The following is a 23947-nucleotide window of genomic DNA, read 5'->3' as shown; positions in this document are numbered from 1 at the left end:
GTTTTGGTGATTCTGGGCCCGGGATGGGGGCAGGGGGGTGGGGTGAGGAAGGGGAGGGAAAGGAGGTCAGAGCCAGGCTGGGGTCTGAATTGAGATGGTGGGGGAGGGGAAGCGAGGCGAGGGAATAAGCCCGACGAAGGGGAGAGAACGAGCAGTAAGGGGTGGTGGTGCCAGCCAGAGAGGGGGGAAGGGCCAGTGCCCAGGGGACGAGGGTGGGGGGAGGGGGGCACCGCCCTACAAGCCAAGAGGGAGGCAGGGGGGAGGGGAAGGGGCACCGCCCCACAAAGGGGGAGGGGCAGTGCCCAGCGAGGGGGTGGGGCATGGCCTCCGGAGGAGGGAAATTGAGGGGGGAGGGGCGTTCCCCCTTCCCGGGCCCACGTGGAGAAGGGGCCGAGGGGGGCGGGGCGGCCAGCAGCGACCCGAGGTCGGGGGCGTTTCCCCCTCTCTGCCCCCTTCCCCCGGGGGCCATTGTGCCGCCGCAGCAGGAGCGGGGCGCGCGTAGGGGGGCGGGGTCGCCCCTCCCCTCTCCTCCCCCCACCGGAGGGGGCGCACGCGGTGGCCAGGCCCCCCCCTCCCTCTGGGCGGGGTCCCCTCCCCGCCCCCGCGGTCTCCGGTGCGTCAGGGGCGCGTCAGTGAGTGAGCGCGCGGGGCGGGCGGAGCCGGGGAGAGCGGAGCGCGGAGCCGGAGGGAGAGAAGGAGGGACCGGCCGGCGGCGGCGGCGGCGGGGACAGGCGTGGGCAGCGGCGGCGACAGCGCCAAGGCTCTAGCTCGGCTCTCCCTCTCTCCCCCTCGGTCTCCCCGCCCGCCCGGCGCCCAGGGGCCGGCATGTCGGCCGTGGCCTGCGTGGATTACTTCGCCGCCGAGTGCCTGGTGTCCATCTCCACGGGTGCCGTGGTGCACCCGGCGGCCCTGCCCCGGCCCGAGCCCCCGCCCCCGGCCCCGCCGGCGCCGGATCCGCCGGCCCCCGGGGACTGCAGCCGCGAGGACCTGGAAGTGCGGGAGGCTCTGCAGGCGGCCGCGGCGCACGGGGGCTCCCCGGCCCCGGGCCCCGGCCCCGCCGAGCCCCCCAACTTGCTGGCGGTGGCCAACATCCTGACGGACCTGCGCGGGCCGCGCCCCGCCTCGGCTCACTCGGAGAGCGGCAGCAGCACCTCCTCGTCGTCCTCGTCCTGCTCCTGCAGCGGGGACCCCGACGGCGCCCCCCCGGCCGGCCCGCCCGCCCCCACGGCCGCCGCCCACGCCGCCTCCCGCCGCTGCCACAGCCCTTCGCCGCCCAGCAAGCGCCACCCGTGCCGCTTCGAGGGTTGCTGCAAAGTTTACGGGAAGTCCTCCCACCTCAAGGCGCACATGCGGACGCACACAGGTGAGAGCCGCCCCCCCACCCCCGCCTATCTCGGCCCCTGCCATCCCCGCCTCCTCCCCTCTCCTCCCCCCTCGGCCTGGGACCGGCCGGCCCCCGCGCTCCCTCCGCTCTTCCCCGCAGGTTCGCGTGTCGCCGCCACCCCCTCCTCGAGCACCCCGCCGCCGGCAGTCCCGGCGCCCCGGCTCTGCTCGCCTTCGCGCCCCGCGGTCTCTGCCTCCGCCCCCCCCATCCTGGGCCCTCGATTCCCCCTTTCTGTCTGCCCTCCCCGGAGCACCATTGCTTCCCCTCCCCCCTCCATACCACCCCTTCCCGGCTCCCTGACCCTCCTCTCCCTCGGGGGTCCCCCGCCTTTGTTCCCCGCCAGCTGGGGGCTGGGGTGGGGGTGGTTGGGGGGGAGGGAGCGAGGTCGGGAGGCGGGATCGGTGATTTTCCACGCGGCTCCTACCCTCCCTCTCCCTCCCAACCCCCCTCCCTGCGGGGGCGGGCACAGTTCGGTCTTCTGGGGGCGGGGAGCCCGGGGTGGGGGGCGGTGGGTACCCAGTGTGGCCCCCGCGGGCTCGCGTGGCCCCGGCTTTGTGTGGGCGTGGGTGGGGACCCCGCCCCCACGCGGTTCCCCCCTTCTAGCGTTTCCTGAGGCGCGGGATTTGGGGGGGGTCTCTTTGCTCGGATTAATCTGTATGTATGTGTTGGGGGGCACACTAATAAGTTTGTTAAGTGGGTGCGATTGGCGCGACCCCCGCCCCCGCTGCTGCCCGCCGAGTCGAGGGGAGGGGAGGGGACTCGGGTGGGCGGCGCCCAGGGAGCCGGCTGGGAGCGCGAGGTTGGCACAGCGCCCTGCGCGGGGGCCGGGGGGGGGGGGCGGCGTGCGGGCGGGCTGGCAGGCGGGCGAGCGAGCAGGCGGGCAGCACTTGAGTGGGGAAGGGGAGGCTGGGAGGCGGTGGACTCCGGAGTCTGTACTGGGGGCGGAGGGGGGCGTGGGACGCCTGTCCTCCCAGCTGATCCGCTCTGCCTGCGGCCCCTCCCCTCCTCCTTTTCCCTCCCCTCCTCTCTGGGTCCTCTGGGCTGGTGGGGGAGCGGGAATGGAGGGGTGGGGCCATGGGGGCTGGGGGAGGATCTGAAACTGCTGCTTGAAGTTGGGGGGGGAGTTAACCCAAAACCCATTTTGCTTTTTAAGCCTTCTTGGATTGTGTCTTTTCAAATATGTGGTGATCTTGATTGGGTGGGGCTGAGCAGTCTGGGAGACACCAGGTGGGGAATGTTTGACTTAGGGGTTGGGGGAGTTGGGAGGGGGGTCGAGACGGCTGGTGTAGAACCTGAGAACAGAGAATGTCAGCGCGGGTAGGGACCTTTGAGATCCATCTGGTGGGTTCTTCATTTTACAGGTGAGGATTCAGTCCCAGAGAGAGAGGGGAGGAACTTGCCCTAGGCCCTTTGACCCCCAAATTCATTGCCCTTCCATCTGCACTAGGCTGCCTACCATCTTCTATTTGTTGATGGAATCGGCTCGTGTTGCATTTATTTGTGCAGCATATCCTCCCACTAGATTGTAAATTCCTTAAGCAAGGATCTTCTACATCTCTATCTTGCTCATAATCTCTTACAATGCTTTGAATATATAGTAGAAATTGAAATTCTAGGCCCGGAGAGAGCTGGTGACTTGGCCAGGGTCACACAGTGTCACTGGCAGGGTTAAAGCTGGACACCCTTTCTATGAGCCAATTGCACTATTCCAGATCAGCCCTTTATTAGTGACTAGTAAAAGTGTCATAGATGTAGTGCTAGAGCTAGACCTTGTTCTAGCCTAGTTCAGCCTCTTATAATTGGGGAAACTGAGGACTGAGGGGGTGGCAACTTGGCTTTCATGCTTTCATGGTTGCTGATCCCTACAAGGTAGGCAGTTGAGAGTTTGAGTGAAGATAGCTTTTTCAAGGTCTTTTAGAAGAGGGAATGCTGAATTTTGGGAGAGCTTGAATGGGACTCTGGAAACTCTCATTGCTTGTCATTTTATAAATGGGGAAACTGAGGCCCTCAGAAGGGAAAGGACTTGCCTAGGGTCACAAGGTTAGTGATTAAGTTTGAGCAAGTCCTTTTCCTTCTTTGGTTCTGTTTTGGTAGTGAGGACACAGTCTCTCCTAAGGAGACTAAACAGACTAATAGACCCTCCCCACCCTGGGGAGAGTTAGCTATGTGAGGTCTTTGATTCAGGGCACTCTGACCCTCAGGTTGGAAGGGAGGCTCTTTAGATGCCATTTAGTCCAGCCTGGACCTCCATCCTTCTGACTCTGAGGTCTCACAGGCCTCCTGCCCACTCCTACTGTCTTTCCCTTAGTCTCATGTTATTGCTATGTTGGAAATGTTCAGGAGTGGTGAAGAGTTGGGAGGGAGTGGAAGGGCTCTGCCATGAACTTGGCCCAACTCTAGGGTCTGCCCCCCCCCTTCTTCTTCAGGCCCTCCTTGACTAGGGATTGTTGCCTGCAGTCCAGCAGGGTAAGTAGTGAGGTTATCTCTAATAACACCCAGGTAAAAATAATAATTCATACGTCCATATTGGTCAGTCCTACCAGTAGTATGACCTTGTTACTTAACCTTTCTGGCTTCTTCATCTGTAAAATGGGTGCATTGGGTTAGATAATCTCTAAGATCTCATCCATCTCTTAGCATACAAAACTATGAAACTGAGGGAGGTGGGGAGTCATACCCATTTCATAGAGGGGACAGTTGGGGCTCATAGGATTTAGAAATGGCTAAAGGACCTTTAAGGTCCATGAGTACAGCTCCCTCAGTTTACAGATGAGGAACCAAGGTGCAGAGGTTTTAATTGACTTGCCCAGTATCACAAAGTTAGACAGGATTTGAATCCGGGTCTCCAGGTCTCTGGGTTGTATTCGCTATACCTCCTAGGTGCCCTTCCCACTCCCCTCTGGTGTTAAATGGTTCCATGTGTGGGGCTCAGAGGAGTAAGATAACGCTCTCCTTTCCCCCCTACACCTGCATCCCCTGCCCTGCCTCCCACATACTCTGGAAGGGCCTAGGTAAGGGTCTTTCCCTCTTCCTCCCTGTGGGGTATGGAGGACTAGAGCGGCTTATAGCAGCAAAGGGAAACACTTTTGAGTAAGGAAAGATTCTCAGAGCTGCCCATTCACAACTCCCCCCATCCACACTTTACAAAGGCCCAGAGTGGAACTTGCTTAAGTAGACAGGTAGTCTGGTATTATGTAAGAGCTCTGCATTATTGGGAGCTGAATGAGCTGGGTTTCGATTCCCCCTCTGCCAGTGACTAGCTTTGGGACCCTTAGGCAAATTAATCAGCTTCTCTGGGCCTTGGTCCCTTCATCTGAAAAAATGAAGGGATGTTAGGCTAGATGGCTTCTGGGAGGACCCTTTGGATTCTAGATCTAGGAGAGAAAAGGTGGCGCGAAAGTGAGGTAGAGAACCCTCCTATGGGTTGTGTTGTAGAGGAAGAACTCCACTTAGGAAATCTGAAGACCTTTGTGACCTTGGACAAGTCTCTTCTCTTCTGATTTTCAGTTGCCTATTTTTAAATGAGAGGGGTTGGACTATCAAAGCCTGATAGAAGGTCTCTAAGGGCCCTTTCAGCTCTAAATCCCATGATCCCCCGAGTTGAAACATGAGACTTGGTTGTAGCTTGTTTTCTACCTGCCTTTGGGCAGCTAGGTGGCATCCATTAAGAGTGTTGGACCTGGAATTAGGAGGACCATTTTCCTGAGTTCAAATCTGGCCTCAGATACTTGCTACCTGAGTGACCCTGGGCAAGTCACTTCACCTTGTTTGCCTCAGTTTCCTCATTTTTCAAATGAGCTGGAGAAGGAAATGGCAAACCACTGCAGCATCTTTGCCAAGAAAACCCAAATGGGGTCTTGAAGAGTTGGATTCGACTGAAAAACCACTAAACACCCATTGGGAAGGTGGCAGCTCCACAGAGTTCCCATCCCCAGGTTCCCTTAGGAGCGTTTTAGTCCTTCCCCATTTGTCCACGAGTATAGACGATATGCCTATGGTAGATCAAGAGTACAGAATGTTGTTTTTACTTTCGCATCAGGTGAGAGGGGGGTCCCTGGGATCTCAGCCTCAGGGATGGAGGAGATGGGCTGGGGGGAGAAGGGCGGGGACAGGAATGAGCTCCAGCCCTTAGGCTTATAGGCTTTTAAGGCAGAGAGGGACCTTACACATCATCTAGGCCAAGGGTTCTTGACCTGGGGAGACTGTGAACTTTAAAAAAAAAATAACTATTTCAGTACAACTGGTTTCCTTTGAAATCCAAGATAACTTTTCTTTTTTTGGCGGGGCAATGGAGGTTAAGTGACTTGCCCAGGGTCACACAGCTAGTAAGTGTCAAGTGTCTGAGACCGGATTTGAACTCAGGTCCTCCTGAATCCAGGGCCGGTGCTCTATCCACTGTGCCACCTAGCTGCCCCCCCATTATACTCTTGATCACTTGCTCATCACTTGTAAGTCTTAGGCCTCCCTTTCCTCAGCTCAGTGATCTCTGGGTATTGGGTTGTTGTTGGGGTTTTTTTCCCTCCTAGAAGGAGAGAGAGAAGGCTAGTTCTAGCTTTCTTTAGTAGTGTGCTGCAGGGGCCCTGCCCAGTTGGGTGGGGGAGTTGCTAGGGCCCTAAGGAAATTTCAGGACCCCTCAGTTCAGTAGAATGGATTCCCAGACTCTGAGTCAGGAGACCAGAGTTTCAGTCCTGGGTTGGCCATGGACGTGACCTTGGGGAAGTCCACAAGATCATCTGGCCCAGCCTCTCAGTTTTACAGGGAAAACCAACTGGCCCAAGCTTCACTTGCCCATTGCCCGAGGTTACACGGGGAGACTCCCACAAGGGACCTTACACCTGATTGCAGCCCAACATCTCTAGCCCCCACGCCACTTGCCTGAGGAAGAAGCCGGCCATAAGAAGGGAAAGGGAGGGGCCGCTAGGTGGTGCAGTGGATAAAGCACCAGCCCTGGAGTCAGGAGGACCTGAGTTCAAATATGGCCTCAGACGCTTAACACGTACTAGCTGTGTGACCCTGGGCAAGTCACTTAACCCTCATTGCCCTGCAAAAAAAAAGTAAAAAAAGAAGGGAAGGGGATTCTCCCAGTCCCGAAGGAGGTCCCAGGCCTGTGTCTCCAGTCTCCATTCTGGACGGGGGCTCTTGTTTCTTTTGTCGGGTAGGATGCTAGTGTCCATTGCTGAATCTGACACTTGGAGGTCACCTCTCTGTCAGTTTCCTTATCTGTAAAATGGGGCCAGCGATAACTCCTTCCCTCCCTACCTCATAGTACTGCAGTTGTTGTGCAGGTTGTACCTCAGAGGTACCCTAGCTCTGTTCCATATTGACTGAGTACCGATATCCCACCCAGTACTGCCTACTTAGAGGGGAGACTGGCTTTAAGACCCAGGAAGAAAATTGTACAGTTTGGAGGGAAAATTTTTGTCCCTTTTTTTTCTTTCTTCCCCTCCGCCCCTGCCCCCCCCCCCAACCAGGTGGTTTTTTTCTAGGGCCCCAGGAGAGGAGTAAAGGAGGGGGGATAATTGGGTTAATTACCAGTGGGAAGTGGGGGAAACTCTAGACCCCCTGGTTTGTTTGTGTCTGGGCTTCCAGGCCTGTCTGGATGCCCAGGAGGGAAGCTCTTGGGAGGGAGGATGGGAGGCCGTCATGTAGGGTTTGGGGATCATAGAGAATGTCAGCTGGAGGGGTCTTTGGGTTCAGTCAGCTGAACTTCCTCATGCCATTACATATGGTAGTAGCAGCTTTTCAGCAACCTACCTTAGGACGCCCCTGCAAAGAAGGTTGTGTAAGTAGTGTTGCCCCATTTTGTAGCTAAAGATACTGAGGCTCGGGTGGTCAGGTGACTTGCCCACAGCTTACTTGCAGTTGAGCGGTTTCCCACCCCATGGGGATATTAACTTATAAACTGCCCACCCACCCCACCCCTTGCATCCTTCAGGCCCTGGCTGAACTGTTCTTCAGATGCTCTCCACTATTTTTTTGGTGGGGTGAGGCAGTTGGGGTTAAGTGACTTGCCCAGGGTCACACAGCTAGTAATTGTTAAGTGTCTTGAGGTCGGATTTGAACTCTGGTCCTCCTGTATCCAGGGCTGGTGCTCTATCCACTGCACCACCTAGCTGCCCACTATTTTTAAAGAGGCAGCAGAAAACCTGGGTTCAAATCCTTCCATTGCCTCTTGCTACCTGTGTGACCTTGGACAGGTCACTTATCTTCTCTGTGTCAATTTCATTTTCTGAAAAATGAGGAGAGGGTCAGAGCAGATGGACCTCTAAGGTCTTTTCCAGCCTTAAATCTATGAAACTATGATTGCCAGAGTGAAGAAGAAGAAGAAGAAGAAGGGGGAGGAGGAGCTAACATCTGCAAGCACTTTATGGTTTGCAAATGTTGTCTCATTTGAGCTTCACATCAAGCAACCCTTCCAAGTAGGGACCTGTGTGACCTTGGGCAAGTCTCCCACTTTCTGGGCCTCAGTTTCTCCACCTGTAAAGTTAAACTTAGAGGTTAAGTGACTTGCCCAGGGTCACACAGTTAATGCAGGCCCAAGACAGGCTTTCTGGGCATCCTGACTCCAGATCCAGTGCTTTGCCCACTGGGCTCTAGTCTTCCTTTCTGTCCTCTGCTGCTCCAGGTTGAGGGGCCAAAGCCCAGGGGTGGGCTCCTGTACAACCTGACCTTGGACAGCTACTGAGTCTCCCTTCCCCATCTGGGGAGTGTAATGGAGCATCACTAAGCTTGGGTGGTCTCTGAGGGCCCTTTCAGGCGTCCAGGGTGATGGCAGGGACTGGCCTGCTAGAAGCCTTAGGGTCTTAGGATCCCATCAGAACTCCTACTTCTCAGGGTTCTTGTGAGGAGTGAGTGAGATGTTGTAGGGAAAGCCTTTTCAAAACCTTAAAGGGCTCTATGTAGAGTGTCTTTCATTACTGTTATTATTATCTTCTTGGGATTTGGGCAGGTGAGGCTAGACCCAGGCTTCAGTCTTGGCTCATACTGGTGATAGCGGGCTCTCCTCTGGCCCAGTCCTGCATGGGGAGACCTGGGACCCTGGGGGTTGGGAGCCTGTTGCCTTCTCTCATGGGGTTCAGATTCTGATGGCTTTGAGCTCTAAGTCCTTAGGACAGAAGTTCAGGCCAGGCTTAAGTACTGATATCGCTTCTCCCAGGTGGGGTCTGGGAGTCCTGGGGCAGTGCCAGGCTGAGCCGGTGCTAAGGCCCTAATCAGACTGGGTGTCTGGGACGGGCGGAGGCCTGCCAGAAAATAGCTAGTTGGTCATCTTCAGATCATCTAAGCAGTTGTAAATGCTTTCTCCTCTCTCCCTCCTGTCTTCCCTAAAAACTTGGGTTTCAGGCATAGATAGTAGGAACCGGTGAGCCATGCTGTCTTAGGGCACTAGCCGATGCCTGATCAATAGACCTAGGTCCTTGACCCATCTCTGCGCTTGACTAATTGGACCATAGCTTAATTTCTGAGTCTCAGTTTCCTTATCTGTGCAATGGGACTAATCCTACTCCCACTACTTATTGGAGTGGGGTGGGGGGGACCTGCTATCACTCTGCTTCTGCTCTGCTCTGTTGTAAGTGCAGGTTGAATGAATTCGTGACTGAATGGAAAAGGTCTCTGACTGGCTGTTTTCAGGGTTTGTTCATTAGTTTCTTGGAGGAGTGGGTGGTGATTGGTGATCGCTATGTCTCTTTGGACTTGGGAGTGTCTTGTCAGCTTCTACATGGGGGAGATAAGTCCTCTGCTTTTCTTTATACTGAGCTTCCCAGATAAGGTTGGGGGGGCGGGGGAGGGGGCTGTGGCGAGTTAGCGGCTGGTTTTAATAGCAGAGGCGTCATGGAAGCCCGTGTCTTCATTTCTGGGGTCCCTTCTGATTCTCCAGGAAGGAACTGAGAGAGGAGATGGGGGCTGTTTTGGAAGTAGGAGACCTTGTCTTACAGATTCCCTCTGTTGAATGACCCCCTTCACCCTAAGGGAATAAGCATTTTTTCTAGCACTTGCCAGGCATTGCCCTAAGTGCTTGCACAAATACCTCATTTGATCCTCATGAAAAACCCCAAGAGGTAGATGCTGCTGGTATCCCCCTTTTTACTGTTGAGAAAACTGATCTAGGCAGAAGGTAAATAACTTGCTTAGGATCACACAGCTAGGAAGGTTCAGCTGCTTCTAAAAGGTAAGAGTGGGGTGGGCACAGGTCCCTTTCCCGCAGAGTTAGAGGAGTCTGATCCCCTTTTGAAAAGGAGAGACTTCCTTGAAGAAGCAATTTTCTAGAAAACTTGGGAGATTAGGGGTGGGTGGGGGGTGTCCCACTTCTGCCCACTTTACGGATGAGGAGACTGAGATGCAGAGAAGCTATGGTTTGTCTAGATTGACACAAGCCTGACCTCAGCGCTCCCTTCACTGGTCTCTGGGGAAAAGGGGGAGGAGGAACAATGCCCTTCTTTTCCTACCCCAATCTCATTATCTTTCTGCTGAGCTAGGTCAAGATGCAGGTACCTGACCCCTCCCCCCTTGGTGCTTCCTCGGGATCCCCCTGCCTGCTTTTCTACTCCTTGGCTGGTGTTCCCGGGAAGCACCCCGCCCCCTCCCCCCATCACAAAATCACCTTGTCCTAGCTGGGAGGGACCTTAGAGGCCCTGTATTCCTGTATTTGTTGGGGCAGCCGAGGTTTAAGTGCCACTTTAAGCTTTAGAAAGCACCTTCCTCATTTAAAAACCTAAACTTGAGAGATTAGACCATTCCTTCATCACCCGCTGTTGCAGGGCCCACCCTTGGAGGCAGGAACGGCTGAGTTTAAAGCATGCCTCAGATACTCCCTAGCTGTGTGACCCTGGGTAAGTCCCCTTCCATCATGCTCAGGTCCTTCATGCATAAACTTAAAAGAATAATATATCACATTCCTCATGGAATCACCATTAGGGTCAAATGAGAAAATAGATGTAAAATGCTTTGTAAACTTTAAGCACTCTATAAATGCCAGCTATTAGCATTCTCATTAGCTAGAGTTCCTGCCTCCTGGAGCTTACAGTCTAGTGGTAGGATGAAACTATAATGCCATTTGTTACATAAAAGCCAAACACAGGCACTTGGGAAGGCCAAGGGGGAAGACTTCCCATGGGGAAAGGGATGGATTTCTGGAGGAGGTGGCACAAGAGTTGGGTTTTGGAGAACTGATGAGGAGGGGATGGATTTTTTGAGGCCCCACGAGTCATGTTAGCAAGAAGGTGGGGGAAGTTCTGAGGACAGAAGACAATCAGCAAGAATCAATGAGTTTGGCTCAGGTATGGGAAGAGGCTGGCAATGCAGGGTGGTGCCAGATGGTGGAAAGCCTTGAATGCCGGGCAAAAACAAGTCTGCATTTGACTCCTCAGCCAGTTAGGAGTCATGGAACATCTTGGAGCATAGGGACAGATAGGCATCAGTCCTCAAGCCGCCCCTCCAGCTCCAGGGTTCCCGAGGCAGGTCTTCTTCCTGTCTCCCCCACCACATACAAACACACACGGGCCAGGTGGTAGGAGGGGAAGGTCAGGGCCATATACTGCCAGCCCTCCTTGGGCCTCCTTTTTGCCCCTCTGTAGAAAGGGTCACCAAATTCTATTAGCTTAAGCTGAGGAAGGTGCAGGGGAAGTGAAGTCTCCATCCTGGGGCTGAGACTTAAAGATGGGCCAATCTGGATTTAGTGGCTCCTACGTCAGAGGTGTGAGCAATCCGGGGGCCATCTTGGCCAGCCTGAACCTGGAGATCCCTCTGCCCCCCCCTCCCATTCCTAAGGGCTTCCCAAGAGCAGGCAGGGAGCTCACTACCTCCTGAACAGCCGTTTCTCTTTCTGCTTTAAAACTCTGAGTGTTAGAGGGTTTTTGGAGAGGAAATCTACCTCTGGTCCTCCCATCTCCCCCACTGCTCTGGTCTCAGCCTTAGGGTTCTGTCCTCACCAGCAGTGTCCCTGTTCCCCTTCCTTCTTCCCTCCCTCTCCCCTTGGCTCTTGGGCCTGTGTTCTCCCAAGTCAGAGGTTTAAAACTCCTGTCCCATCACCCAACCCAAATCCATTCTCTAATCCCCACTTTTATAGATGAGGAAACTGAGTCTCAGACCGGGAAGGTTATGGAGTGACTCCTGGGCATCCAGGGCCCTTCTCTGGGACGCCCTGCTCCTCATCCTCTCCTAGGGGACCTCGGCTGGGCCCCGTTCCTTCCTTAAGTGGCAGTTGGTTGCCTGGGACTCTGGAGGGTGGGGGTGGGGACCTGGGGTCAGGGGCTGGGAGCCAGAGGGAAGGGGACTCTTCCCTTTGGGCCTAGCCTAGAAGGCTGGGGCGGGGGGGGGGGTGCAGGCAGGAACTACTGGTTTGTTTAGACTGTGCCGGGCCCCTGCTCCAGGAGCATGGGGGGGGCGGCGTGGGGGAGAACGTGAGCCTGGAGGTAGGAGGAGGGGGGAGGGGGGACGACCACGGGACATTCTCTCTCGCTGCTGCGTCTGCTCACGTACGTGCGGCTGCTCTGTTCCCAGCTGGGCCTTGTTCCCGACTTGAAACCCTCATACATCCTGTCCCCCAGTGCCTCCCCTCCCTCCCTCCTCCCCTTGACTCTTCCTCTTACTACCTGACCCAGCTGGGGAGGGCCTATCGAGATAGAGCCCAATGCTGCTTTCACACAGGAATTGGGGGGGGGGGGTAAGGGCTCCCTGCTGTGCTGGCACAGCCCCTGCCTGGCTCTCCTGGACCCCGGCTAGGCCAGGGCTTTGCCTTTGGCCGAGCACTCCAGAGAGCCCCCATCCAAAGCAGGCCTGGGAACCGGGAAGTGGGAGCCTGGTCAAAATGAAAGTGAAAATGCAAGTATGGCCTGTTCTGGGCTCTCCTCCCCTTGTCCCATCCTCCCTCCTCCCCCCCCCCCCCCCCCCCCCCCCCGTGTGTGTGTGTGTGTGTGTGTGTGTGTGTGTGTGTGTGTGTGTCTCTGCCTGTGCAAACATGGGGGAGGGAGATGGAGGGGAGGGCCCTGCCAATCATCTCAGTCCCACCTTGCTGCCCTCAGCGGCACTGTGGCCAAGGCCAAGGTTAGTTAGTTATGCCACTGCCCTAGGTCTGTCACTGAAGTTTTTATCCTACTTCCTTTTCTGAGCTCAGGTGAAAGAGCTGAATGCGCAAATGGGGAATGAAGGGGCCTCTGGGAAAAGGCATGTGTGAGACAGAGAGAGAGTGTGCATGTGTATGTGTATGTGTGTACACCTAGGTAACCTAGAGGCAACCAGATGGCTCAGTAGATAGAGCAGCTGACCCCAGAGGTGAGGAAGAGCCGAGTACAAATTCAACCTTGTACCAGCTAGGGGACCCTGAGCACCTCACTCAACCTCTCTCTGCCCCAGTTTCCCTCTCTATAAAGTGGGGATCACACTATCACCTACTTCCCAGGGCTGCTGGGAGAATCAAATGGGATCATCTTTGTACAATGCTTTGCAAACCTTAGAAGATGTCTTTAAAAGGGAGCTCTTGGGGCAGCTAGGTGGCGCAGTGGATAGAGCACCGGCCCTGGAGTCAGGAGTACCTGAGTTCAAATCCGGCCTCAGACACTTAACACACACTTACTAGCTGTGTGACCCTGGGCAAGTCACTTAACCTCAATTGCCTCACTAAATAAACAAATAGATAGATAGATAGATAGATAGATAGATAGATAGATAGATAGATAAATAGATAGATAAATAGATAGATAAATAGATAAATAAATAAATAAATAAATGGGAGCTCTTATTATCATTAATGTGAGGGGTTACTATGGCCATTTAACAGGTGAAGAAACTGAGGGCTCAGAGGGGCTCAGTGACTTCAGGACATTGCTGTAGGAGTCATAGAGGTCATCTAGTCTAAATCCACACCTGGCCCAAGAATAGCCTTTGTGAATCTCCCCTTGAGAATCCTTTGGCCAGGTGTCCAGGACTCAGTATCTCCTGAGGGGCGGGCAAGCTTCCTTCCATTGGTCCTAGATCAGCCTCTAATGGCTCCTAGTTTTGTCCTCTGCCGGTCTTCAGATCCTCCTCCTGGAATAAAGTTCTCATGTCCTCTCCTTACTTCTCTTCTGCTACCTCTCTTTTTTAGGCTTAGGAAATAGGCTTAGAGAGAATTGTAGTGACTTACCCAAGATCACACAAACCACTAGGAAGTGTCCAAAGTAGGTGTTTGCTTCTCCACACTCCACATGTGGTCCACAGAGGGTGGAGGGTAATCTTCCTTCCCACTTTTTTTTTTTAGTGAGGCAATTGGGGTTAAGTGACTTGCCCAGGGTCACACAGCTAGTAAGTGTTAAGTGTCTGAGGCTGGATTTGAACTCAGGTACTCCTGACTCCAGGGCTGGTGCTCTATCCTCTGTGCCACCTAGCCACCCCTTCCTTCCCACTTTCTAGACACTGCCCTGCCCTTAAGGCTCAGTAAAGTGGAATGACTTGCCCATAATCCCATGGCTTTTGAACGGGAAACCTAGGGTAGCATTACCTTTTTTTTTAAATTAGCTCTCCCTGTCACACTATTGATTCACTAAAATCCCCAAAGCTTTGTCACTGACACTGTTATTTAATTAATGTCTCCCTCTGTCCTCTACTGGTAAAGTTAACTGTTTGAACCCATGGGCAGAATTTTACATTTGTCCAATTAAATTTGATCTTATTGGCTTCAGCCATTGGTCTTTTTGGATCTGGAGACCAATGACTAGCTCAAAGTCACTGAGTTAGTTTGGTGTCTGACCTTGTTCAGTTTCTGGTGTCCTCAATCTAAGGGTCAGTAAGAAAGGGAAGGGGGAAGGGAACCCCAAGACAAGTAAGATCATATGAGAGCATCTCTGGTCAGTCACCCCGCCCAGAACTACTACTTCCTTCTTTGGGGTATCTAGCAGATTTGATTAGTAAAGCCACTACTTGCGATGATATGAAAACTCATGAACTAAAGTTAACAGAATTGGAGAAAGGCAAATTTCTCCATTTCTTTTCTCCCTCTCTCCTAACCACTCCTCACTAGTCTCCCCCAAAGTAATATTGTCTACAAACTATCAGCCAGAAATTCAACTCCAGGTCATGGCAACATTGTAGAACCAAGTTATTAAAGGGATGATCAGTGAACATAATAGAATAGGGACAAAAGAATGCTCTAAATCTAAAAAGGGAAATGAAAATTAAGGTTTTACTTAATATCCATGAAACTGGAGGTAGTGAGAAAAGACAGAACTGACAAATGTTGGTGAGGCTGTGAGAAGACGGGCACTTTGGTATCCTGTTGGTGGAGCTGTTAGCCATTCTGGAATGAATGTGTATTCTCTCTCTCTCTCTCTCACCTAGCAAATGCTAGGCATCTAGCTTAGGGAGAGGTCAAAGACATGGGGAAGGTGGGGCAGCTAGGTGGTGCAGTGGATAGAGCACCAGCCCTGGATTCAGGAGGACCTGAGTTCAAATCCAGCCTCAGACACTTGACGTTTACTAGCTGCATGACGCTGGGCAAGTCACATAACCCTAATTGCCTCACCCACCCCCCCCAAAAAAAAAGACACAGGGAAGGTGCCTCTGTCTACAAACCGTTTTAGTGGCACTTTTCATAGTTGCAAAGAACTGACATGAAAGTCCTAGCCCATTAGGTGGGGGATGGCTGAACAAATTGTGCTACATGAGAGTGATGGGATGTACTTGAACCATAAAAAATGGTGTCTGGAGAATCCAAAGAAGCTTTGGAAGTACAGTGTTGTACAGTGTAAGCAGAAACAACAGGCCCCACTTCTAAGAAAAGGTCAGAGATGTCTCACATTTTCAGATTCTGCCTGTGTGTTGATTTATTTTGCTTGACAACTAGCCAAGGCAGCTAGGTGGTGCAGTGGTTAGAGAGCTGGGCCTGGAGTCAGGAAGACCTGAGTTCAAATTCAGCCTCAGACACTTTTTAACTATTTGACCCTGGGTAAGTCACTTCACCTCTGTCTGCCTGTTTCCTCCCCTGTAAAATGAAGATATTAATAGCCCCTCCCTCCCAAGGTGGTTGTGAGAGTCAGATGAGATAATAATTGTAAAGCACTTGCATCGTGCCTGGCACATAGCAATATAGAAATGTTAGTTGTGGTTGTTTACACTGACTGTACTGACTTATTACAAGGGGGGGAGCCTTTCATGGGGAAAGGAGAGTGGTAAATACATTGATAGCTTGTTCTTTTAAAGAACGGGTCATGTCAGGATTAACCTTATTTCCTCTCTCACAGATAGGTTACCAGACTTACCAGATGAGAGGAGCGCTCTAGGCGGCCTTGCCCTCCATTCTAGCAAAGCATTTGACAAAATCCCATGCTGTTCTCAGGGAGAAGATGGGGGACAAGTGGTCTAGAGCAATCAGGCCGCTTTGAAGCTGGTTAAATATTAGAAAGAATGAATTGGGGCAGCTAGATGGCGCAGTGGATAGAGCACCGGCCCTGGAATCAGGAGTACCTGAGTTCAAATCCGGCCTCAGACACTTAACACTTAACTAGCTGTGTGACCCTGGGCAAGTCACTTAACCCCAATTGCCTCACTAAAAAAAAAACAAAAAACGAATTAATCCCAGTTTGATGTCCTTTTGGAAAGAGGTCTCCGGGGGGCGTACTTGAGGGGTCTCTGCCGGGCTGGGGGCCATTCCACATTTTTCTCCGTTGTTCAGAGCAGAGATGCTACAACGATGTGTACGCCTGTCCTATTTGCAGATGACACTAGTTTGGCTGATTGGAAGAATCCAAGAGGAGCACAGGAGCCTTTTTGTATGTCCTGGCCCCCTTCTCAGAATCGAGTTGCTAAATAAACAAGATAAAATGCATAAAGATTGCAAAGGAAATAAAATATTATGAAATACAGTTATCCAGATTAAAAAAAAAAATCACAGACATGTGCCGCTGCGCCGCCCCCCGCCCCCCCCCCAGAAGCCCTGACTGGCCTTAGGATATTGGGACAAACCTACTTGGGTGATATTAAGTGTAGTGGAAAATGTGTCAAGTGTTCACACTTGGCTTCCAAAAATCAACTCCCTAAGCACAACATGGAGAAGCGGTGGCCAGACATCTTCATCTGAGCAAGATCCAGGGATATTCCCGGACTATAGACAAACTCGAAACAAATCAAGGGTGCGATATTATAGGAGAAGAGCCCATGTGCAAGTGGGCCGGACCACGGAGATTCCCGCTGACCCCTTTTGTGTGGGAGTGAACTTCTTGTTTGAGCTTGGCTTCTGAGGACCAGCCCTTCCAGCTTCTGGCCATTCTGTCTCAAGACATGGTGTCCTGTGGCAGGGCTGGTGTCACTGGGGGAAGCTTTTCAGGAAAGGCGGTTCTTAAGGATGCAGAGGGTTTTCATGGCCTAGGAGCAGGAAGGGTGGGAGAACACACGTTCTGAGGGAGAAGGCAGCTGACAGGTAGCTACAATGCCCTTAACTCTCCCCCTCCCCCAGGGCATTTGGGGAGTAATATCCTCATTTTACAGAGAGGAAAAACCTCGGTCTGAGAGAGGTTAAGCGACTTGTCCAGGGTCACAAGACTTGTAAAAATGGAGCTCTTGGTGGAGGACACAAGACCTCTGACTCCTGTTCCTGGGAGCTGACTCTGGCATGAATAAGACTGAGAATGTCAATTAAAAAAAATCCACCATTTCATCTGCTCCCTTCAGCAAGCCCCTCCTTGTATAGTAGAAAGCAAGCTAGCTGGACCTGCAATAAAGAGGGTTCTGCTTTCAAATCCTGCCTCCATACCTTTGCTTACCTCTGTGACCGTAGCCTGAGTTTTCCTATCTGAAAAAATGGGGATCATTCCAGGAGCACCTGGTTTTCTTGGGATGAGGTGGTTGTTAGTAAGCTTTTGTGACTTACTGTGGCCAAAACCTAATGCTGAGCCCTAGAATTAGACAGGCTGGGCCGTCTGTCCGAGAACAGACCATGCCCATGGGTGTGTATCTTCCTGGACCCAATGCTTGAAGCTTTTTCCACTCAGGGAGCCCAGCCATGCCTGAGTCTCTACCTTTGTCTCCTTCGAAGGCCCGGGATCATCTCTACTCCAGGAGGAATCTTCTTTTGAGAACTATTGGTCATCGTACTGTAGTACTCTCTTAAGGACTCATCTCTTCAGTGCTGCAGATAGCAGCTTCTCAGATTCTCTGAACAGCCAGTGGATATGGGGATCTAGGTGGCTAATTCCACCTTCCCTATTGTTTGGGGATCTGAGCACTTGTTTTCAGTCTCAGAAGCCACTTAGGGAGGGGGTGAGGTCCTGAGTGGCAAAGAGGACAAGGGGTGGTGGTAAAATAAACCCAGTCCAGCTGATTTGGGATCTCTCTTCTCTCTTTCCTGTCTCTCTCCCTCCCCCATCCCCCTCCTCTCCCCCCTCTTTCTCTCTCACACACACAGTCATGCACATGCACACGTACACCCTTTCTCCTCCCCCATATCCCTCATAGAAAGCAAGGAATAATCTAGACCTGGGTTATAAAGGGATTGATCATGTTGGGTATCTTCTACCTGGGATCCTGGTTCTTTCCCATCCTCCTAATTTGTTGGGAAGGACAAGGAAGGTTGTGGCTCTTAGGGGGCACTATTGGGGCCGGAGGGGACTCCATACACTGTGTCTAAATGGGCTCTGGTGGCTGTTTGTGCTAGTGCTTGGTTTGGTTGGGGGGGGGGCTTCATTCTCAGTGGTCCTGAAGAAAGGGGGTGTGGGCATCAAGCACATGGTTATCTTTTCAGCACCTTGATGGCCCAGGCCTTGCCCTAGCCATAGGGACCGTGTTCATCTGTTGATTGGAGGCAGGACCCACCTTGGGTAAATGGGGCAGATGAGATTAGGGTGATTGGCCTGGCCAGCTCCAGCTCTGTCTCCTCTGTTCCTGAACATTCCCTCCCCTCCCCTCCCCACCCGTACGTGTCCAATACCCTCCTTCCCTCCCCACTCCAAAGGCCTGTCTGGCTCAGCAACCTTGGCCATCTGGCCTCTGGGAAATCCTCGTTCCTAATCTTTGGGAGCTGCAGCTGCTGCTGCCACCATCATCACCGCCATCAGCCTTGCTCTCCCCCTTCACCCCTTGAGAAGGGAAGTGGGGAAGTACGGCTGGGAAAAGCCAGCTTCTTGGGGGAGGCACAGAAGATCGCTAACTTAAGTCATCGTAGGCTTTAGAATCCTAAGGGAATTGAGAGCTTGTTTATGTTTGTGCAGCCCCCTCATTGCATGGATGAAAATGGACTCCAAGAGTGGCCCAGATAGTAAACTGAGTTAGGATTTGAACCCACGCCTTCTGACTCTAAATTCAGTGCTCCTTCCTCCACATCATTTTTTGTCACTCAGAAAGACTCTTGTTGCCTTAGAAAACCACAAAAGGATTATACATATATAACCTTATATCAGATTGCTTGCTGTCTTGGGGAGGGGGGGAAGGGAGAGGGAGGGAGAAAAATTTAGAACTAGAAATCTTACAAAAACAATTGCTGAGCTCTCTCTCCATGTTACTAAAAAATAAAATACTTTTATTATTAAAAAAGACCACACCACAAGAGACTTTGTCTATGTCATATTTTGTTTTGCTTTGTTAAACTTTTCCGTTAGGTTTTTTTATTTTGTTTTGTTTTTGGTGTTTGGGGGGGGGGCAGTGAAGGTTAAGTGGCTTGCCCAGGGTCTCACAGCTAATAAGTGTCAAGCGACTGAGGTCAGATTTGAACTTAGGTCCTCCTGAATCCAGGGCAGGTGCTTTATCCACTGTGTCACCTAGCTGCCCCTCCCAGTTAGGTTTTAATCTGGTCAGGTAGCATTGGGGAGTTTTACAGGATGAGTTGACACCCTTCTTGGTGATCCACTCTCAGCCATCGAGTGAGGGTAGTAATGGTATCTGATTTGCTTTCCAGGGCTATACCACAAGTAGGGCTTCAGATGGAGGCAGCAGTGACCTTAGAAAACAGGAGGTCCTAGGGACTAGAAGTAATTTCTTCTGGGTCCCCCCTTTCAGAGGACGTGGGAGGGATAATGATTTGTCTTGTGTGGTCATCCGAGGGCTTGCAGTGACTTAGTGTGATGGTATTGGCCAAAATGCCCCCTGAGGGCCTCTCCGTTGTTAAAGGTGGGGATAGGGAGGGGTAGAGGTGGACACTCTGCAGGCGGGCTTCAGTGACACGTCTGTGCCTTCTCCCCACAGGTGAGCGGCCTTTTCCCTGCACGTGGTTAGGCTGCGTTAAGAAGTTTGCGCGTTCTGATGAGCTGGCTCGGCACTACCGGACACACACCGGCGAGAAGCGTTTCTCCTGCCCCATCTGCACCAAGCGATTCATGCGGAGCGACCACCTGACCAAGCATGCCCGCCGTCATCCTACCTTCCACCCCAGCATGATCAAGCGCCAGGGGGCCCGCAGTGTCTCCCCCAGCGACTCGCTGGCTTCTGCCCCCTGCAGCCTGGCAGGCAGCCCCAGCCCCAGTCCAGCACCCAGCCCTGCTGCCTTCCTCTAGGGGGAAGGGCCTAGGAAGCTGTTGCCGCTGCCCCTCCTTCTTCCACCATCTCCCCTCACCCCACCTTGGGCCTCCCTGAAGAGCCATCTCCCCCTGGACCTTCTGCCTCTCCTGCAGCTGGCTGCCTCACCAGATGGAGGGGGCCCTTCCTGTCCCTCTTTCAGGGCACAGGCTGGGACACCAAGGACTTTCCTTCCCCCAGGGCCACATGATTTTATATTTTTAACCATCGTGCTGTTGGGAGGGTGGGAGGGTGGGTGTATTGGACCACTGGGGGCTGGGGACAGAGAATAGCACCAGCATTTGCCTGGGAGGGGGGGAAGCTGGGGCCGCTCCCAGCAACCACCCCCTCCAGGGTCTCTGCCATCCGTCTGGGCCACCTTTGCCCCAGGGATTCCCTGAGGGGTGAGGTCATGTGGCTGGTTGGGTGAAGGGGAACAGCAAAGCTAGGACCCCGTTCGTCAGCTGGTTTTTCTGCATCCTTAAAAGAAGGATTTTTCTCCTCCCTTCCCTTTGGAGGGAAAGGGCTCTGGGATTGAAGTTTTAGGGTCAGAATACTTGGGCCTCTGTGGATATTCTTGTTTTTTTTCCTTTTGAAACCTGTGGAGGCTTCACGGACTCTTCCCCAAGGCGAGCCCCCAAGCAGAGCACACATCCCAGGTTGGGGGGGGCAGAGGGGCACCCCCTCCATGCCCGGGCCTTGAAGGCAGCTGGCAACATTGGAGACAGAAAATAATGCTTTCTATTTCTGTACATAGTGATGATAATGATGATTATTGATAATATTTTTTTTTATATTGATTAAATGTGGAATCCAGGTTTGATGAGAGGCGGGCACACAAGGCCATTTCTTGACTCTCCCTGCCCTTCCTCCAGTGCCTCTCTGCTGCCAGGGTGTCTTGGCTGGCTCAGCGTGGAGGCCCGAGGTCTGGGCAGGAGGTGTGGACTGGCTTAGCCCAGAAGGTTGAAGTCTGTGAGTGTGTGTATGTAACATTGCATAGAGCACAGAACCTTTGTGTGGTCCAGCCTTCCAGGCTCAACCCTCCGCCCCCAAGAAGTCTTGTCAGTGATGGAGCCTCTTGGGACAAGTCTAGCCAGGAATGTGGCCCGCAGGCTCAGAGCGGAGCTTGGAGAGCCATGATGTCATAGTGTCTTCCCAAGCTGGGAAATGGGAGAGTTTGGACTACCAGACCTCAGGGTTTTGCTGAGGTGGAGGGCTTTTCCCAAGCCTTGCCGTGCCTAGGAAGAGGTCATTTGGACCGAGGATCTGGGAACCTGACCCACTTTGGGTCACCTCTCTTATCTGTCTGTTGGGGATAGAACAGTGGCTCAGGGTTGAATTTGGGGGTGTGCAGGGAGGCCATTGCTGCTTGTGGAGCCATCCTCACCCCACCTCCTTGTCCTTGGAGGAGAGCCCTTGCCAGCTTCTGGCTTTACCCTACTGGCATGGATTCAGTGCCGGGAAGGGGTCTCGATGCCCTCCTTTGACATCTCGGGGAGCTAAGGCTCAGAGGGGTAGAGTGATTTGGTCAAACAGCTAGTCATTTGAATGGCCTGGGATGGTTGTCCCTGCCCATACTCCCCAGAGCTAGCTCAGTGCAGGCCCCTTGGTGTGAGCTAGCTCAGCAATGATGCAGAGAACACCCACCAGGCCTGTAGGGGATGAAGCTGGTAAAATGACTTGGGGAGGGGCTGGGCTTCTGGGCAGCATCTGTTGCCAGACCCTTCCTCGACCTCCTTAGCCTGGGGCTGGCTGGGGTAGGTCAAATCCCCAAGGGAAGCCATTGGAGATGTTCAGGGAAATGGGGGTTTGGGAGGGGGGGAGGGCAGCCCCCCACCCCCAGGCAATCTCAGGTGTCTGTAGGTTTTGTTTAACAGTGGGGCTGCAGCAGCTCTCTCCTCTTCCCCCAAAAGGGGGTCGATGGGTTTATTTCTGAAGCTGTCTGCATCTCTTGGGGAGGGGGGGGGGCGGGTTCTATGGAGAGGATGTTGACTCGGGCTAAGACTTTGGCTTCTTCCAAAGAACTAACCATTCAAAGTCAGGCCTGGGTTGGAGGGCTCTTATTAAATGGGAAGCCATGCCCTTTGCCAAAGGCACTTCCCCGGGCTTGGCTGAGGGAGACACAGCTGGGTTTTTTCTTCCTTTTTCTACCTGTCTCAGGCAGTGTGCTGGTAGGGCAGGAGCCTAAGGCTGCCCTTGTCTTCAGTCTTTCCAGGGACCTCCCTGTTCTTGGTGGGCATGGGGGAGGGGTTAACCTTGATGGGGCGGGGATCGTGCCCTGACTTCCACCCTGCCCCTTCAACATGGCTCCTCTAGCCTTCCTTCCTTCCTACTCAGTCTTGCGACAGCCAATCATGTCTGGAAGCTGCACCTTTGCTTCAAAGCCAGTTCTCTCTCTCTCTCTCTCTCTCTCTCTCTCTCTCTCTCTCTCTCTCTCTCTCTCTCTCTCTCTCTCTCTCTCTCTCCCTCCCTCCCCCTCTCTCTCTCCCTCTCTCTCTTCCTCTCTCTCTCCCCCCCCCTCCCCCTCTCTCCCTCTTTCTCTCTCTCCCCTCTCCTCCTCGCCTTCTCCCCTTCCCTCCCTCTCCTCCTATCTTGCCCAGGTCACTCCTTTCCCTTCCCCAAATAGTAAATTCCCCTCCCACCTCTTTAGGGGTAGGCTGGGGGATCTCCTTGTTAGCTATGTTAAGGTTTTATGGTATTGTCCAATAAAAATCCCTGCAATGGTGGAGAAAGATGACTGGGTCCGGGAGCATCTTACTAATTTCCTAGGATCAGATCTAGAACTGAAAGTCACCGTCTTCAACCAGGCCCCTGAGAATCCTAGGATTTTAGAGCTAGAACCCTTAGGGACCCTTGGAAAAAAGTATTGAGTTCAGCCTCTCATCTTGCAGAGGAAGAAGGCGCAGAGAGGTTGGGTGACTTGCCTGAGATCACAAAGTTCCTAAGTGTCAGAGGTGGATTCAAATCTGAGCCTCTACACTCCAAATCCAGTGTTCTTTCCACTAGGTAGAACTGCCTACAATGAAAGAATGCTCCCAATACAAGTGGACTCTAGAGACTACTGAGCCCCAGTGCCTTCATTTTATAGATTGGGGGAGGGACTGAGGCCCGGAGAGGTGAAGGGACTTGACTTACCCAAGGTAACACAGTCTCCTGACTCAAGGCAGGTCTTCTCCCACCCCAGTAGCCCCCCCTTTTCCTGTGCCCCCCATCCTTCTTAGCTGCTCTAGGATACCCCCGGATCACCCCTTGCCTTTCCTCTTCTCTTCCACCCAGTTCTCCACCGTCTGCTTCCAAGCTGCTTGGCTTTGTGGCCTTCTTTCAGACAGTGTGGCTGCTGGGGTCGATGAAAAGGCCTTGATCTCATGGAGAGTTTAGTTGCTACAGGTTGAGGCAGGACAACACTGACTTTTTCAATATTCCAGAAGAGCCTGGGGGTTTTGGACAGAATAGATTATTTTGTAAATGTGGACTTTTTTTTGCCCCCCTTCCTCTGCTCCCCCCCAAGTCCTTGGGCCGGCTGGTGCCCTGCTGTCTTCAGGGGGAGGGGAAGGAGTGGGGGGAAGGGGTGTGTGTGTGTGTGTGTGTGTGTGTGTGTGTGTGTGTGTGTGTGTGCGTGCTTTATAACTGTGGTTCTGTGAGGTAACTTATTGTTTTCTGTCCCCCTACCCACCCACCCACTTTCTCTGGGGATTTGACATAAGCTTTGGGAAGAGCAGACTGTGCTGGGCCTTCAGATCCAGAGATTCGTGAGCACCCTGGGGCGTCGAAGGAGGGCTTGAAGGCAGGGGCAGGACCTTGCCTGGGAGTGGGAAAGGGTTTATTTAGCCTTTCCAGGTGACCCACCTTGAGGGTGGGACACTGGGGTTGTCGAAAGACAGGAGATTCCACACTTCCTTCCCCACTCTGGCCCCCCATCTTCTCCCTGCCTTCCCTAGTGAACCTCTGTCTTCCACAAGGTGGGGGTTGGAGAGTGAGTGTGTGTGTGTGTATGTATATATGTCCTTTCATTCCCCCCCCTCCCCCCCACAACTCAAGCCATGGTCAGGGATGAGGTGGAGTGTCTGACATCCTTTAATATTGTAAACCCCCCCCCTTCCCATAGGGTAAGGT

The 23947-nt window shown here is 53.1% G+C and overlaps 1 protein-coding gene across 1 annotated transcript; it reads left to right on the top strand.

The window, feature by feature from the left end:
* Positions 1-669: 669 nt before the first annotated feature.
* On the top strand, positions 670-22314 carry KLF16 (Kruppel like factor 16). The gene is made up of 2 exons (XM_043966596.1): positions 670-1363; positions 19526-22314. Exons 1-2 carry the CDS (start codon positions 826-828, stop codon positions 19831-19833), a joined length of 846 nt encoding a protein of 281 aa, XP_043822531.1. The 5' UTR covers positions 670-825; the 3' UTR covers positions 19834-22314.
* The last annotated feature ends 1633 nt before the right edge of the window (positions 22315-23947 follow it).

Source organism: Dromiciops gliroides, chromosome 1, assembly GCF_019393635.1.
Source record: "Dromiciops gliroides isolate mDroGli1 chromosome 1, mDroGli1.pri, whole genome shotgun sequence".
Lineage (NCBI taxonomy): Eukaryota > Metazoa > Chordata > Mammalia > Microbiotheria > Microbiotheriidae > Dromiciops > Dromiciops gliroides.
Note: the sequence above shows the minus strand (reverse complement) of the source record. Positions and strands in the feature narration are given on the sequence as shown.

Bases quoted from the DNA above. Each gene is read 5' to 3' on its own strand.
- KLF16 (XM_043966596.1), top strand. From the start codon at position 826: ATGTCGGCCGTGGCCTGCGTGGATTACTTCGCCGCCGAGTGCCTGGTG. The intron at 1,364-19,525 runs GTGAGAGCCGCC...TTCTCCCCACAG, and splicing joins GCACATGCGGACGCACACAG to GTGAGCGGCCTTTTCCCTGC.